General features: G+C 38.2%; 1 protein-coding gene across 1 annotated transcript in view; it reads right to left on the bottom strand.

Moving 5' to 3' along the window:
• Nucleotides 1–686: 686 nt before the first annotated feature.
• The window catches only part of LOC107563373 (lipid droplet-associated hydrolase), a 40,525-nt gene continuing 22,452 nt past the window's right edge, over nt 687–18,759 (bottom strand). The window contains exons 4-7 of the mRNA XM_016248231.1: nt 18,529–18,698; nt 13,203–13,443; nt 5,677–5,759; nt 687–1,022 (exon numbers count right to left, since the gene is read on the bottom strand). Of these exons, the coding sequence (XP_016103717.1) occupies nt 843–1,022; nt 5,677–5,759; nt 13,203–13,443; nt 18,529–18,698 (674 nt within the window). The 3' untranslated portion in view covers nt 687–842. The remainder of the gene's footprint in view (nt 1,023–5,676; nt 5,760–13,202; nt 13,444–18,528; nt 18,699–18,759) is intronic.

The raw sequence follows: 18,759 nt of genomic DNA, 5'->3' as shown, positions 1-18,759 counted from the left end.
CATAACAAGAGCAGAACTAAAACAATAAATATATCGAAAGGCTTTTCTGTTTTTCTGACAGCCACTTCAGCGAGAGCTAGTACCTGTATGTCACTGCTTGATAAAAACCTCATCTTTCATTTTAAAGGCACGATCTGTGATGTTAGAATAACAAAAGTAGCAGCCCTCCCATTTGATTTACATAGGAACTTAGACCACCACTGCTCCTTCATGTTCCTCAGCACACCTCAAGATGTCAGAAGTAACTAGAAGTATCAAATTATGAATGACGTCATAATTTGAAGCTCTAAAACTTTTTTTTCTTTGTGAAAAAGAGTTTAAACTATGGATGTCAATTAAAACATTTATTGGAATGAATTACATTATACACTAATCACAAATAATTGCATAAATCAATATCTGTTGAGAAAAGCCCCAATATAAAAGATAATTTTTTTAATCAGGGGACTTGAGAGTTTTTATATGTGACCCTGGACCACAGTCATAAGGGTACATTTTTCTAAATTGAGATTTACATATACATCATCCGAAGAAAAATTTAAGGGGGTCTGAATACTTTCCGTACCCACTGTACATTTACTTACACATATTTGAGAATCAAAATACCAGATATTTTACAATCATGAATATTTGAAAAATAAAATGCCACCAATACATCAGTCATACAGCACCTTCACCTTTGTGAAGTGTTTTGTGACAAGCTTGATGCTTTGCCATGGAAATAGGTAATACATCCTAAAAAATTGGTCGCATTAAAAAACTCACACAGGGGGCTCAGTTAGAATATTTGGCTGGTAGAGGTTAAAGAGGAATACAATGTTAATCTGGCAGTCAGAGCGTCCTCAATCATCAAAGATCCACTCTGCCGTCATGTTAGCCATTTCCTCCCCTGCATCCAGGACAAATGCATGCCGGATGCCCCTCTCACACAGACGAATGTCCCCTTCAGGGAAGTCTTTTCTGATATCGTGGTAATACTGCACAGGGCACCAGTGATCCGTGGCTCCATAGTAAAAAATAAGCTGACAGAAGAAAACAAAATCAGCAGAGCAGATTAAGACATTAACATGATTTAAATTTGTTCTCATGCTGTATGTGGGATTCACCACTATGTCCATGTATCATAACAAGAGCAGAACTAAAACAATAAATATATCGAAAGGCTTTTCTGTTTTTCTGACAGCCACTTAAGCGAGAGCTAGTACCTGTATGTCACTGCTTGATAAAAACCTCATCTTTCATTTTAAAGGCACGATCTGTGATGTTAGAATAACAAAAGTAGCAGCCCTCCCATTTGATTTACATAGGAATTTAGACCACCACTGCTCCTTCATGTTCCTCAGCACACCTCAAGATGTCAGAAGTAACTAGAAGTATCAAATTATGAATGATGTCATAATTTGAAGCTCTAAAACTTTTTTTCTTTTTGAAAAAGAGTTTAAACTATGGATGTCAATTAAAACATTTATTGGAATGAATTACATTATACACTAATCACAAATAATTGCATAAATCAATCTCTGTTGAGAAAAGCCCCAATATAAAAGATACTTTTTTTAATCAGGGGACTTGAGAGTTTTTATATGTGACCCTGGACCACAGTCATAAGGGTACATTTTTCTAAATTGAGATTTACATATACATCATCCGAAGGCTGACTAAATAAGCTTTTCATTGATGTATGGTTTGTTAGGATAGGACAATATTTGGCTGAGATACAACTATTTGAAAAACTGGAATCTGAAGGTGCAAAAAAATATAAAAAAAATTGAGAAAATTGCCTTTAAAGTTGTCCAAATGAAGTCCTTAGCAATGCATATTACTAATCAAAAATGAAGTTTTAATATATTTACGGTAGGAAATTTACTAAATATCTTCATGGAACATGATCTTTACTTAATATCCTAATGATTTTTGGCATAAAAGAAAAATGTATAATTTTGACCCATACAATGTATTTTTGGCTATTGCTACAAATATACCCAAGCGACTTATGACTGGTTTTGTGGTCCAGGGTCATATATTATTATTTGTACTAATTAAGGCAATAAATTGACAGCTCTAGTCAAGATATAATCAGTCACATCTTTGGCAGATAAAATTCATCATGTGCCATAAATCTATAAAGCAGAATAACTTAATAAATCATATAGAAAGTCTTTAACAAAGGCGAGGCACACTGAGAACTTCACAGAGGATCCAAATGGGAAAACAATCAAGATTGTGTTTCAATAACACAAAATTTAAGAAAGATTGACATTAAATACACTACGTCCACCACATCCCCTCGGACACCAGTGTGGACACTTGAAGGGTTTTTCCTTCAGTCAGGCTGCCGTAACCTCGGCTGAACGGTGCCAATAACATCAATGTGAAAGGAAAAACCACCCGTGCAGATTTCTAAAGGCTATTTTTTGGTGAGACCTCGAGAGCCGTACACAATAGAAAGATCAAATTCTCTTGTCAACTGCTTTGCATGATTTCTATGACAAACTGCATAATGTTTGGCCTTTGCCGACTGTACCAGTTAATCGTGATGGGTTCTACATCTGTCGGCCTGATCGATTTCACCACAGCCCATAAATCTAATAGAGGAGTCAGATGCATGTGGTTTAAGGCTGAGAGGGGTTTAAACATATGACCTCCTGTCTTCACCTTCAGCTTTTTCGGAAGAAAATGATTCTAGCATCGCTATTGGCAAGCTAGACGGACTGCGAAGCCGATACCAAAGAATGCCACATACTTTGACACCCATACAGACAATGGTTGTTAGAGAAATGGAAGAGCTTCCTTCCACCATCGAATTATGGGTGGGATGCACAGATCAGACAGGGAAAAATTCGACCGGTTTCCAGGCTCAAGGAATTTCTTCAAGTCGAGGTGCTATGTGTAACATAAGATGCAGGTCTCGAGTATGCAACTCTTAAGAGCAGTGAAGATATCACCTATTTAACGGATGACAGATATAGACCATAAGCAGCCCCGTCCTCCTCCCTCTGCATATGTATGCAGTCTCTGCTTTGCATCACACCATGGTACTGAAAGGTACATATGGTTCTTCTGCCATGCATCCATTGAGACAACCGAAGCGTGGGTTGGAGGAACGTTCTTTGAGATCTGATATTGTTTGATTGGTTATCAGCTCTCTGAGGGTGAGTCAGCGTGGGCTTCATCTGCGTCTAACATGTTTAGAGGCTTCCCAAATCTCTTTGATCAGCGCCGTTAATATGTAGGAAATTAAGGAAAGCTGCATCAACTCATTGTTTCTGTAAAAACAAATACCCATGCATGGGGAACAATGCTGTTGGCAAGTTACTTCTGTGATTTGTTGAATTTATTACAGTCTTCTTCTAGTTATGCATCAACATTTCGGCCACAAACTAAGAAAAATGGCCAAAAATATGAACAAAAACCTGTACTTGAAAACAGAATTTTTTAACAATTACAGTTAATGAGATCAAACATTTTAGGGATGCACAACATATCTGAAGCATATTGATTATCAGCAATTATTAGAGTTTAAAAAAAAAAAATCAATAACAGTAAATTTTCCATATTTAATTGTGCATTCCACTATTTTACATTTAGATTACCGTTGCAGTCATGAAACGCTCACTTTAAGATAATTTTTTAAAACAAAATAAATATGCATTTTCATAGTGTACATTATGATGCCTAAATCCACTTGTAACATTTGAAATGACTGTTTTTAGTCTTTTAATTGTATTTATTTAGACAAAATAGTATAAAATAGCATTACTGGCAATTTATTATGGCTACAGAACTTTTAGCAAATTTTAATATCACTGAATCCCTACCTAATTGTAATATTTATCTATGTTAAATATAATGCATATTTTAATGTATTTCCAGAAGTGACACTGGATGTGTACATTGACTGATTACTAAAGATACCACACTTGTTTGCCTTATGCATTATAGGGACAGTAGCTATGTTTCCATCCACCTATTTTTATGCGCATTTTGGAATATCACATAAAAAAAATGCTGGATGGAAATGCCAAGATGCGCATAAGTTGTAAAAATGCGCATAAAAAACCTATGCACACAACTGAGTAGGATAAACCTTTTATCCGATAAGAAAAAATGCACATAAACTACGATGGAAACACATTTACCGAATAAATTCCACCATGCGCATGGAAAAAGTCATGTGACTTTGCGCTATGAGACGGGATAAATTGACTAACCAGCGGACCGATCTCTATATGTTGTTTTGGTCATTCTGAAATGCCTGAGGAAATTCTGTCATCAAAGTATTTCTGTATAATTACTGTCTTACAAGTAGGGCTGTGCGATATGGACAAAAAAAACCTATCGTGATTTCTTTGATCAATTTTAGCATGACTGCTGCAGACGCACCGCTCCTGGAGCACACTGCCGGACCGCAATCTTGTGCAGTGTGAACGCTCTGATCCGTTAACATGGGCGCAGAAAAAATACGCACCCCCGCCCGGTCTGTTGCGCGCTGCATTCTGATTGGTTCGGATAGCATACTGCGGGAGGTCGAGGGCACGGAAAATCGTGCTCTAAAGCGATTTAGAAATCGCGCAAGCTCAAATCGCGATTTTATGACGATTTCGATTAATCGCACAGCTACAAGACTGCGTTTCCAAACAGCATATGAAAATTATTATATTCAGTGGCTTCTCCTAGTTTTCTTATGGCGCTTTTCCACTGCATGGTACGGCACGGTACGGCTCGGGACGGGTCACTTTTTTGGGGGGTTTCACTTGGGGCCGGACCTGGGCACTTCTGTTGGGGTTCCAAGTGAACTGTACCGTTACCAAAATGTGACGTGTAAACTCTGCTGATCACGGATTGGCCGGAGAGAATCGTCACTACCTGCGTCACTGAACTTGCAACACAAATACAACAGAACTGCTAGATTTAAATCAGCACAGCCAGCGAAGGATCGGACGCAACGGTTTTGAACGAGCGCACCTTTTTTTAACAACCAAAAAGTTTTGTTGTCTGTTGCGGAAGAACAGACGTTCCTCCCGTTGATAGCAGAGGAGCGGATCCAGCGAGAGCTTGATGGGGCGATGCGGAATGAAAAAGTTTTTTTTTTTTTAGGAGTCGTGGTAGTAGAGGTAGCGCAACTATAACGACATGTGAATAATCCCGCCCACTCTAAAGCGGTACTGAACTGCAGTGGAAATGCAAACCGAGCCGAGTCGTGCCGTACCGTACCGTACTGAGCCGTACCGAGCAGAGTCGTACCACAATTAGTGATATTTAGTGCCAGTTTACCAGGAAGTGAAAATTTTGTTCTCTTTGACTCGTTGGATGGAAACGGTGCTTTATTCGCAAATGTTTAACGCAATATTCCAGTTTTGCGCACAAGTTAAATTCGCATCTTTGGATGGAAACATAGCTAGTGATAGTCTAATGCAACATCGCATGTAATGCACTGAAGGATACAGATGTTCTTGTATTAGACACAAATCAGTTCAAGACTGTTTGGAGTTTGTTTAAAGTCAATTGATAAATATTGACAGTTATTTCCATACTGTCAACAACATTTCAAATATTGTTTCTTCCTTCCTACGTGAAGAAACCAGTTCACTTTAAAAGATATCTTTAAAATATTAATAGAATTGTTTGTTATTCCAAACACTCATATTTACTGTTCAAATGTTGTGTGATCATTACCTTGCTGAGGTGTTGACGTACAGTTGCGTTGTCTCTTTCTACAACCAGTCTCATTTCTTGGCTTCCCATGTACATACCGTTGGCTGCAGAGACAACAACAGAGACAAACATGTAGATTAGCATGTTACAAAACTGTAATAAATCAGGTAGTGCAAACATAACTTAGTAAACATTTGCATAAGACATCAGCCTCTGCGGGTTTACTAAACACGAAGAGTATCAAAATTAAACACACCCAGAAACACTGCCGCAACCTCAAAGGGCAGCGCTCGTACAAACACAGAAACAGCAAACCAGATCATGAGGATTACATCTGTTCCCATTCACATTTACTGGATGTACACTCATACTAACAGTTTAATGGTGTGCAATGATGTCATTGTTTTCACGTTTAGATTCTGTGTGCTGAAATGATTTGTGTCGTTTGTGAATATTTCATACTTTGTGCCCCCAATTTATGAATATATTAGTTGCGGGATACACATTACTGATATCTTTTTTGCATTTTAATATGAAACTATTTATAATTTATATTAAATACGAACAGTATCATATACATATTTATATATACATATATGGGGGTTCGAGGGGATGTGGCTTGTCATGTGACATACAGCAGCCACGATAGCACTGTGTAAATGATATAGGCTCATGTTTTATTTATTTTTTCCTTATTATTCAAAATATTCCCAAACGCGTTACCCACATCATGAAATATCTCGATTCTCCAATATGTGTGAGTAAATGCATTTTGCATTTGCATTTAGTTGATCTATAATGGGCAAAGGGCAAAATAGCCTAATAGTGTAATCTATTAACTACGCATAAAAACCTGTAAGTACCACATTTGGGAGTCATGCATTTTATTTATTTTTTATATGACTGACTTTGTATTTAATGTGAATTAGAACACTTTCATTGTACAGAAAGAAAAGAAAGAACATTTACATTATCAAAGAACATTTTCAAGCACTATCAACTCTCATTATAATCACTGAAGCTGTCGTATGAACATCTGCACTTTGTTGTTTCTGATGAGAGAATTCGCCAGAGAGCAGAATTCAGTCAGCGAGCAAGTGAACTAAACACCGGCGTTTCAGCGATGACTCATCTGAATGCCTCTAATTTGGTCATTGCATTCATAAGCTCAACAGAATCGTGTGTGACTGATGCTGTGTTGCACTGCATGTTCTAATCACGCCGGTGCTATTGTATGAAATATAAAAAAATATTATTCTGCAATTTAAAAAAAATATTTTTTTTGAAGGTGCATTTAAAATTCACTTAATCTCAAAAAATCTCAGCTCGAAAATCTGAGGGGGCACTTGACTCTGTGTGTGTGTGTTAAGTTTTGACTGTAGGCAAATAATCAGCTTGTTGCAGTTATTCAACCAAATCATGCTAATCTGCGATAACTACAATCACCGTGAAGTTTAAATCTCACTTACATACCATATATTTAAATAAGAACATATTTCTGGTATTTTATGGTACTTTAAGAGTTTGATTCACCTTATTTTTTAAATTCTCAAACTTAAAGATATTGATTTATTTGGTAGCACTTTAGCATAGGGACCAATTCTTACTATTAAGTTGCTAATTAGCATGCCTATTAATAACATATTGGCTGTTTATTAGTACTTATAAAACATTTATTCTACATGACCATATTCTATATCCCTAATCCCACCCAATACCTAAATTTAACAACTACTACCCAATACCTAAACTTAACTAACTATTAATAAGCAGCAAATTAGGAGTTTATTAAGGCAAATGTCATAGTTAATGGTTTATTAATAGTGAGAACTGCTTAAAATAAAGTGTAACCATATAATTTTTAATGAAGGCTGGGATGGTTGAAAATACATAAAATAAGACAGAAACACTGCATATTATTTGTGAAAAAGAAAGAAAGAAAGAAAGAAAGAAAGAAAGGCTGGATGGTTGAAAATACAGAAAATAAGTTAAGACAGAAATGTTGCATATTATTTGTGATAAATAAACAAACAAATCAATAAATAAAAGTATTCTTTATTTTATTAATATTCAGGTGGGCAGATTACAAAAATCAAATGGAGAGTGGAATTAAACTAATTTAAACATTATTAACAAATTGCATTATTTAATATTTAGAATTTTATAATAATATTTCTCAACCCTGTGAAATTATTTGTATGACAAATAATCATCAGACCAAATTTCATAAATGTTACAACCCTTTGATTTGGGGTAGAGGGGGGAGGGAGACAAAACAAAACACAAAAAAAACACTTTTTTATTTTTTTACCAGGGGTTCACTTCAAAATATTTTGAGTTGATTATTTAAATTAAATTGTTGTATAAATTTAAGCCCATTTTCAAATAACAAACTTTATGCAGGTAATGCAAACGCTAGGACTACATATAGGAGGAAAATCCCATGAATGAGGAGAAGGTAAGGGAAAAAGAGGGAGAAGGGTGTGCCAGACTTGGGGCAGTGATCTGCGAGACATCCCCTGTTCTATCTCACTTATCTCCAGGGGGGTATCGGGCTGGGGGGTTTGGCAGGGCACAGCATTCCAGTCAATTTTACACATCCTCACACATGCACCTAGTTAACAACTGACTGGAGAGGTAGAAATGAGGGATACGTGCGCAAAAAACGCACACAAATACACAAACAGACAAACACGTGGCGATATTTTATTATCTCCTGTGAGCATTCTGCCATGGGTGCCTCCATGTGGCAAGACACAAAAACAAGATGGGTATTTGAACATAACCTGTTCAATGTGGACTTTCTACATCAACATCAAGATTTTCATTTAATATTAGTTTTAAAAAGTTTAGTAAATTTCTGTTGAAACTGCCATGTCAACTAACCATATACACAGTGAAAGTGATCAAGCTAATTATAATTCATAATTGAGCCAAATGTTCAACTACAGTAAACATCTAATCTTCATAGTTTTATAAAAGAAAAACAACCGTAAAACACTGTAGTGATTCAAGGAGCAGAAGGAGCCTTACAAACAAACAAAAGCTTTTAAATGTTTCATCCTGTTCAGTTCAGATACAGATGGGAACAAAAAGTTTTCTTCTTCCACTATGCTTTTACACCACACACTCCTTTATTGGTTCTAAAACCATCTATTTACTTCTTTCCTTCAGTCACTTTGCATTAGTAACACAAACAAGACAATTTCAAGTTCATGACGGCACAATTGTCTGAAGTCCATGGACACAGAAAGTACAGCGTGTTATCCAGTTTCTCCTCCGTTTACACGGACCACAGAATCACAATGTGCTTCTCTTTATTCTATTTGCCTTTAAAAGAGCTAAGCGAATATGACAATTATATTCTCCCTTCCAATTCAATAACACATGCCGTAATAGAAAGTCACAACAACCGAAATACAATACAGGTTTCATTTTCGTTACTTTAAAAAGAGCACAAGGTGGGTGGCCGTGATCCATTGCACCTCAAGTAAAGTCACACAGAGCAGAAATTTAGGAGAGTTACATTAATAAACAAACCTTGCATTATCATCTGTCATCACTTTTTCATTCATACCCCTAATGAACAGGATATTCCTATTCGGCCCTTTGGGGTGGCTTGTGTTTCCTTTTTTCATGATACATCACACCTGATGACCAGGTTGTGAAATTAACTATAACTACTGTACTAACTACTGCTAGAGAAACTACAATTTCAGCATGGCTCTATTATAAGGAAAGGTCAACCGTTCAGCCATATATCAAAAGCAACAATGAGAAAATGACATTTTTAGGGGATTTTTTTTACTGCCCTCTGGGCTAACACAAGAGTTGCAGATGTGGTTCTTGGATCTCAAGTAAAATAATAATATAAAAATAATATAAATGACTAGCCCATGGACACAATGTCATAAAATGACAAACCTTTAATATCAGGCAGCACAGCGCTCTACGAAGTGTGGAAAATCAGGAATCTATGTATTCAGCTTCGACATGATCAAATCCTGACACTCCATTGTATCATATAATGATTTTCAAATGGAGTAAATGATGGATGTCACAATCCTCAGTCCTTCAAACCTTCAACAGATAATGAAATCAAACATCATATCCTCATCATATCTATGATTACAACAGACAATAACACAACATTTAGTTCTTCAGAAAATCTCAGGATAATCAAAATGAACCAAATACAATGCAATTTAACTCTAGCACTGAAAACAGATGCAACAAGCTTACACGAGTGTACATAAAAATAGATATTTCCAATCCAAAAGAGGACTTATGTGGATCAGCTAATTTTAAGATTTAAAAGATGATCCTGTTTGTTTGTGTAAAACAGTTACAGTAAGTATCTCAAAGATGCCTGGCACCACATTGAGCACAGCATCTTTCTATTGTGTCCTGCTCCATCTAATGGTGATGTGCAGGCAAATACTAGAACAGCTTCCATGGACATGGTGACTAAATTGTTTTAAGACTACTTCTTGGTATGGTTGCCGGATGATGTATTTTTGTTTGTCTGTTAATGCGAAATGGTCCGTATGAATCTTTCTCAAGATTATAAAATAAGAACATCTGCAAGGAAATAGATTGATCACTTTAAAACATGGTAGAGCATTATGGTTATCATGTCTGACCTCATAAATGTCATATGGCTACTGCCAAGATGCTTATAGGGGAAGTTCACCCAAAAATAAAAATTCTGTCATTAACTCACCTTCATGTCATTCCAAATCTGTATTACATTATTTATTCTACAAAAAAACAAGAATGTTGGTAAACAAACTGTTTTGGTAAACATTAAATTACACTGTGTTGACAAAAACACCCTGAGAAATTTCTCAAAAGAAAGAAAGTCATACCGGTTTGGAACAACATGAGGGTGAGTAAATGATGACAGGATTTTCAATTTTGAGTGAACAAACCTTATAAGATTTTGAGGCACACTGAAAAAAAAAACATTCCACTAGACGTTCCCATTGTGTTTTGACCGTCAATGAGGAACAAACACTACAGGAAGAAACAATAATTGATCAACAGCCAAGTAACTTTGTGTTTTGTTCCATTAGAATTCTACTAATATAAAGGTGTTCCGCATACTGGCCGACTTTCCAAGCAGAAACAGGTGGCCGGAGGAGGAAGTGAATATGACTCAAAAGTAAGGTGGCAGATAAGAAGTTCAGGAGTTTAGCCTCTAGGTTCCAAAATCAGGTCGACATTAACTTTGTTCCGCTCTAACAGGAAAGGAAGCCACTTGCCGCTACGCTCTGTTTTCCCGCTTTCCCAGGTGAGTCAAATTATGATCGGAACAGCAAAAAGAACTAAAGACAGAGGAGTTTAATCTGCGTCTCCAATGATGGTGGGTCAAATCTCTCGGTTCTCATAAATTAGGCCAACAGAAGCCTGGATAGAAATGTACACGAGTGTTCAATCATAAAAAACATGTCATGAGAACTGGCATAAGTGGTTAGGTGAGTGAAAACAGAAGCTGTGTGGAGTGTTGCAGTCTACTGAAAAGATAAAGTATATTAGAGACCGTTACAAGCCGCTTTCCCTACGGATTTGCAAGCAGGCACGCCTCATTGACGTTTATGCTCCTAGATGCAGAACCTTGATGTCTGCATGACAGACATTGTATGCATGCTCCACTTGCAGTTAACATCAAAATATCAACATTCTCAGTTTCAAGGAAAGGGATTTCTGAGCAAATAAATCCTTAAATGTGCCCAGGAAGTTCCAGCTAATAGCAACATGCTTTCTTAATTAAGTCTGTCAACTCGCCATTAATTACGGATGTAATACAAGACAGAGAGTCAGAGCAGCTTTTCGTATACGCAGTCACGGGCCAGCACTCAATGGTACAAAACGCATGCATGCACATGTGTACATACAGGACCACCTGGCCTATTCAATAAATAACTTCCTCGCAGCAAAGTATTTCAACATTTGTTGGTATTTAATAAGGAACAGGGGGAAAAGTTGAACATTTGAACATTTCGTTCAGATGAACAAAAAAAACCCTAAATCCATTCCAATTGACACTACATGAGAAGTGCTAATGATTAAAAGCATGCTTACAAGCGCTGTCAGGAGCAAACCTCCAACTCCCTCCGCAACATAGGGAGAGAAAAAGAGAAAAGAACCTAAAGGTAGAACTGACAGCATGAAAAAAGGAGAAAAGAAGTGCGAGCGAGCGAGAGAACTGGTTCTTCAGAGCGACTAGAGAGTGGAGCTCACACTAATGCCTCTGGGCTCGACTGAGGCCTCTTTGGCAGAGACTCTCCGGCCATCAACCCATCCATCACTCTCCTCCCTGAACAGACAGGGAAAACACTCAGCCTTTCACCTAGAGAGAGACTATGTTAGCAGTCCGTTCGCTTGCTGGAGAGGCCTCTTAATTACTCCTACTCACAACACTTCATCTGCATGATTAGTCCATGTACCGAAAGCCCTGGAGATTAAATACGAGTTATGATAAATAAAACTTTATTCAAAACAATGTGAGACAATGCTCTCTTGGCTGCCACTCAAATATTATTTGCGTTTTCCCCCTCTTCGGCCTCAACTTTTTTATCTGAACTAAATCGGCCAAATCATCTTTGAAGTGGTGATATACTTCTTATCGTCCGATAAAAAGAGAGAGAAACGCATCTGAGCAATGGGGGTTTGGAGGGATGCCAGCATGTGAACTTTTGAAAGGTTTCAGCACCTCATTGAAACAAGGATTAGGTCTTTGGAGCAGAGTCCAAACTGGAAATGGAGAAGTGAGGGGACATCACTGAGGTGAACAGTAAGGTTGCATGAGAGTTACACTTTAGTGGAATATTAAAGATGCTGCACTAGATTATCACATGCTGAGATGCATCCTGACAACAATAAATCATCACCACTGAACAAACCAAAAAACACATTATAATCAGTAGCTGACAAATTAATTAATTAATTTAATAAACAAACAAACAAGGGCTGGAAGAATCAGGACAATTAAACAGCCAATATTTGGTTATTTATTGTACCAGTCAATAATTTTTCTAACCAGGTAGATAAAAACGATCTATTTTAAACCATTTGAAGTTCAAACATTTACCATTATTTTATTTTCATTCTCTCAATATTTAATTTTGATAAACAATTCTGAGTAAATATTGATTAAAATAACTGTTCATTTAAATTTACAGATTTTGTGTAAACTGTACACAAGTCAAATATTAGTGCACATATGAATCAATAATTAAAAAAATAGAATATTTGATTAATTTAAATTCAGCACTTTTGTGTACATCTGACCTTATTAGCTATCATTTAAGTGTAATAAATATAATGGTATAAATGTATATAAATTGTGTGTGTTTGTGGGTGTGTGTGTGTATACACGTACACACACACTTCAACAAAAATCTTTATAAATAAATGAATGAATGAATTAATTGACTACTGAAAAAAACGTATCGGTTATTCACTAAATTACACCACCCAACACACATTAAAATGGATTTCTGGAGCTTGTTCTATTGAAACAACAAAGTAAAACGTTTACTCACCTGCACAGTCTACATTGATCAGGCTGACGGTGGCTGGGATGATGGAGGTGTCCACTGCATAAAAATTCCTCAGAGCCAGACGCACTATGCTGACCTTCAGCCTCTCTGGAAGGAGGGAGAGCAGGAAGATGGGCAAATAGAAGGCGTACCGCAGCCGGCAGAGCACAGGGGTCATGATCTTGCCTTGAGGGCTACAGGCCATGCGCTCAATCGTAGGGAAGAGCATCACCGCCTTCACAACCTGAGGATGACAAGTACAGATGGATTTTAGAGATGAATGTAGGTCAGGAAAACTCTGCTTTCTCTTGAACCATCTACTTTTAGTCAAAGTAGTTAACAGTTTGGTTAAGTAACCGACACTTAGGAAAAACAAGACCAGCAGAGCAATATGTGACTTACTGAGATGCAACGTATAATATTTATGACAGCAATGTGAGCAGTTTTAATCATAACAAATGACACACCTTAATTTCAATGCTTAAGAGTTATCAAACTATGAAAAATGACATATTTGTGTTCTCACTATATTATGAAATCGATAGGAGAGACAAGGGAAGGAGGGAACAGAGAGGAGAGAGAGACTTCCAGAAACAGGAAACACCTGCCTCTGTTTGGCCATTGAGTAGAAGGCAGCTAGACTCATTCAGTGAGTAAGACAGAGTGGATGTGCTTCATCTGTCTCTACAATCCTTTGCAGTTGCAGCCAAGTATTTTTCAATGAAACTAAACAGTGCAATATCTTCAATTCTCTTGTGTAAAATATGTGATAGCCAGCACAATTCTTTGTCAGCAGTGCCAAATGCAATCTATTCAGCTTCAAACCACTAAACTTCAAACTCAGCTAGTTCTGCAATCCTGAAAGAGTGCTGGTTTCATCACGCCCCGGCAACAGGCGAACAGGCAAAGTTCTGCTGCCGCTGAATTTATCATCTGAATGGGCCTTATGGAACTGAAAAATATCTATTGCTGTCAGTGGAAAAGATATCAAACCCCAAATGGATGAGAGATTCACAATCCAGAGTCCCTCTGTCGTAACAATTACAATACAAACCATCAAATGAGTGGAGATTAAACGAGTTGCTCTGCTTACACGTGAAGAAATAATCAAATTTCTTCAATATACAAAGTACTCAGCTGTAAACTACATTTTCTGGAGTAAATGTGAACGGTGCTTGAGGTGTAAAACCATGATGCTAGGTGTTCTGGGTGGTTGCCAAGACTCTACTATGCAGTTGCTCATGTTTTCTGAACCATTGTTAGCACATTGCTGTGTTAGCTGCCGCGTTCTAAGCAGCTGTTAGCACATTACAATGCAGCTGACAGTGTGTTCAAAGCTGCTAGCATCTTATTGTACGGTTGCTAGTGAGTTCTAAAGGTCCAGGCATACTTATTTTTCCACATTCCACTTTATCTTGTGCACAGCCATGTCCGCACAGCTTTCAAAAGTATGCGTCTGTCCAAAAACCCTCACTTGCAGTCTTAGTCACTTGAAAGAGCGTGCACACAACAGTGAGCAAGACTGTCCCAAGTCTTAAAAATGCCAAAACTAAATCCACACTATCCATACCACTCTGGAGTGGTGTTCGAGGCTGTGTGTGTCCCATCATGCATCATGTAATGGAAATAAATTGTGAGACTTTTTGCCGAGACCTCACAAAATGTTGCAGAAACCTTTCCAGTGCAAGTTAAATATGAATGATAATTAGATACTATGTATAATTTGGTAGTAAAACAAAGTGTTCTACATTTTAGTATTTGGACAGGCCCTATACTCACTCTCGGATGAACGAGTTTGACACGTGCAGTAATGCTAAGCCCTAATACTAAGTATGAATACGAGTAATAGTTATAATGACAGTGGCCACTAATAAATCTATACAAAACCATCTAGTCCACATACCACTCCAGGAATCATTCAACCCTCTCACATAATACTTTTCATCTGCTATTGCATTGCTTATCCTGATGCCCATCAGTTGTCAGACAAAGAGAGAGAGAGTGGAAAAGAGGTAGTGAAAGAGAGAGGGAAAGGTGAAGAAGAGGGAGTGTGTGCGGAGCAGGTGATCTTTGATGTGCAAGTAGTGCTTTTGACAAGAAGCAGTTCCTCTTCCTGGAGGTCACAGGAATGTAACAGAGAACACAGAACAATCTGACAGAGTCTTTGGGAGTGGCTCTTTAATCAGAGAGACAGACGGCCAGTCACACACACACACTTCTACTTCTAGAGGGTTCCTTCTCTGGTACTGCTGAGGTCAGTAAGGGGAAAGGAGTTCTCTGCATCTGGAGAAGGGGCGAAGAGAGTTTAAACGTCACAATTTGACTTCCACAGATCTGAGATGTGAGGGTGCGATCTGATAGTGGAGGAATGTTAATGATGCACAGATCTACTGGAGCTTCAGACAGCATGATGGATCATACGGCAGTCCAGACCACATCTCTTTCAACTCAACCACTTACAGTGAGTGAATATCTCAATGGGAATGTGTTGCAAGGGCCGCCTCCACTCACGTCAGCACTGCTCTGCTCTTTTCGAACGTAGCCTTGCTGCCAGGCTCCAGAGTGGGAATAGGCACGATAGTGGAGTGGCGACATAATGAACACTGCTGGAAGGCCCACCTGAAGCTGACAGTGCCCCATCACTGCTAACCTTAAATGCCAAATGCGTCTTTGGGAAAAAAGACTGGTCAGCTCCTCATAGGTCCCAGGAGAAAGCATAAAGGAATTCCTAGAGGTGGGCAATATGACCAAAATCTTATATCACGATATAAGCAATTTTATTTCACGGGAGCGATGTATATCATGGTATAGTTATTTTTTATTTAAATAATCAACATTTTTGATATATAAATTTCATAATTCTTGTCACCAGTGTCAATATCACAAAAAAACGTCATGAGCGTGTAACCGAGAAAGAGACGATAGTCCAAAATCGGTTAATCGTGTCTACCGGTATAAACGCCCACCCCTAGGAAATCCCATGTCACTTTTATTTAGACCAATAAAAAAACACCAGGTCAAGCCAGGATGCCAGGCCACCATAACCCTTACTCTCCAGAGGGTCAAGGGAAACCACTGCCCCTTGCGTCCCAGAATGAACAATAACAAAAAATGTCGCTGTAAGTGTTTTCTCAACCGTGTGACTGCATGTCCAATGGGCTGGACGGTCCGTGGTCATGTCTGGGAGCTTTAAAATCTGGAGATGTTGTGAGGGTAATCTGAGCCAGGGCTATGTGCTGTAATGTTTATGCTTGTGTTTGGCTCATGCTGTGACTGTAACAATGTTTTATTTGAGTGAAGTATGAAATCATACCAATAATTCAGTACTGTCAGTGTGACCTCTGCTCCCCGAATGTAGGCCCACCCAGAACGCAGCGACACACACTCGCCCACAAGTTAATCTACACACCCAAATCCTCATGTCCTGGACAAGAAAGACACATTGTAGTGTCAGGGGAACTTGAGCGTGCCATCAGTCCACTGAAGAGAATGACGGGACTTGTTAAGCATTATTCCTAGCAACCATCTCCAAGAATCCCTTCGGCTTTCCAATAGAATGCATCTCGTACAGATTAGAACATAAATCATACAGATTTAGAACAACATAAGGGTGAGGAACAGATATCTGTTAATAATAAAACGCAAAGTGTTCTTCAGCCAACAGCTGTTAAACCAAACTATACATCTGTGCAGACAAATGTAGGAAATGGCATCACCTTCCCGGGGCACATGGCAAGATGATTGCTACAGGAGGAGGCATAAAGCATTTTCCTCCTCACCTAAAAGAGCTCTACCTCAGCTGAGGTGTCGGGTGGAAAAAGGTCTTTACTGCAGCCTCACATCTGAGTGACAAATCAATTTCTTTCTTTAGACTGTCTATTCTACAACTGGTACATATACAGTGTCACTTTGTTACAACAAGCAAGTACTTCAAAAGGCATCAGGGAAGACTTGTGAACTGGACTCATGTCAGAGACATACAATTGAGCACCTCCATATGCAGTCAGTCAAACTCTTCCTCTAGTTTTGGGGAGGTTTTCCAACCTACCTCATGCTGCTCCTGGTCTGAGGCTGAAATCTGCAAACATTCTCCTCCAGAAATGCACTAAAGAAACCCCTACCATCATTTAAACTGACTGGTCTCTTCCATTCCAAAATAAATATCTAGAGCCCATAGTAACAGTTTCTGATTATCACACATCATATGTTACCAGGCATAATCGCCAGGTTGGCTTCCTGGCAGCCTGCAATCTGGGACGAAAAAGGAAATCTTTTTCTCCTTCGAGCATGTTTGCTCTGAGCCATGCCATATCTGCCTACATCGTACAGGGATTTAACTAGCCATAATTTGAAAAGACCAGATTCAGACGAGTATACAAAAGGTCTACATGGTTGGCAATGTTTTAATGACCTGGAATTAAAAAATGTTCACCGATTATGAAAGAGGACCTTAAAATCGATGAGTGAGATTGAGATTGGGACCAGCTTTTCGACTGAAGTTCTTGAACTAAATCCCTAAAAGTGGTTTGGATGTGGATTGTATCCAAAAGTATCAGAACATATTTTTATCGCACTGCAAAAAGTGGTACATAAGTGCACTGGCCCCATTAATGAAGCTAAAATCAATTTATCTTTGCCAGGAGGAAAACATGCCCCTCTAGTTAGAGGAAATACTAAAAAGGTAGAGAAAATGCTTAAAAATAAAAATGACGAAGAGCACATCTTAGAGCAGGAAAACCCCAGAGGGAGAAAGAAAATCAAGGTTCTTTTCCATGTTATTTAATCTCCTGACCTTTTACACAACAAGGAAAGGGAACAGAAGTGTCTTATTATGCTGCTGATTGGCAGTGTCTCGCTTTGCTTTCACACATTACATACTTTCATGCAGCGACCATGTTTTGGCGGCATGTCCTCTAATGGCAAAGTTGCAAATCGCTGAGGTGGTCTGCGGAGGTTATGCAGACAGCAGTACTGTAGCCGTTATTCATACTGTTTTAAGTGGAGAATCAGACAGAATCAGTAGATAGTCTCTAAGCAAGGCATTGAAACAGGAAAGATGTTGTGGGTCAACGAACTGGGGTACTTTTTCAATTCACTGTCAGTGTTCAATGAGAAATACCTTACTAAGCAAGTATCGGTCATTTAATTAATTAATCACAAATATAATCTCTATGTTTTGGCAGGGGGGATAATTAAATTCAATTAAAATAATTAATTAATTCAAAATAATTCATTTAAAAGTGAGACCATATCCAGCAACTAGTAAGATGTGTGTTTCATTAATAGTCACATAGTAGTTCCATGGACTTTCTTATCTAGTTGCTTATACCTTTAGCTCTGGGTCTCTCTTCATCATCTCCAAAATGATGTAGCAACCGATGGAGTGACCAATCAGCAGCAGGTTGGTGTCCCGAGGCACATGCTTTCGAAGGAAGGCCAGCTTGTGTTCAATCTGCCCGTTTAGCCCAAAAACATCCTCCTTCTCAGTCACAGATGCATCTTTGAATTAAAAAGAGGGAAAACCTGCATAAAGCTCTTACACCAAACCCAATGTACATCA

The sequence above is a fragment of the Sinocyclocheilus grahami genome, unplaced genomic scaffold (genome assembly GCF_001515645.1).
Source record: "Sinocyclocheilus grahami isolate Dianchi unplaced genomic scaffold, SAMN03320097.WGS_v1.1 scaffold871.1, whole genome shotgun sequence".
In the NCBI taxonomy this organism is placed as follows: domain Eukaryota; kingdom Metazoa; phylum Chordata; class Actinopteri; order Cypriniformes; family Cyprinidae; genus Sinocyclocheilus; species Sinocyclocheilus grahami.
This window is presented reverse-complemented; position numbering and strand designations above follow the sequence as displayed.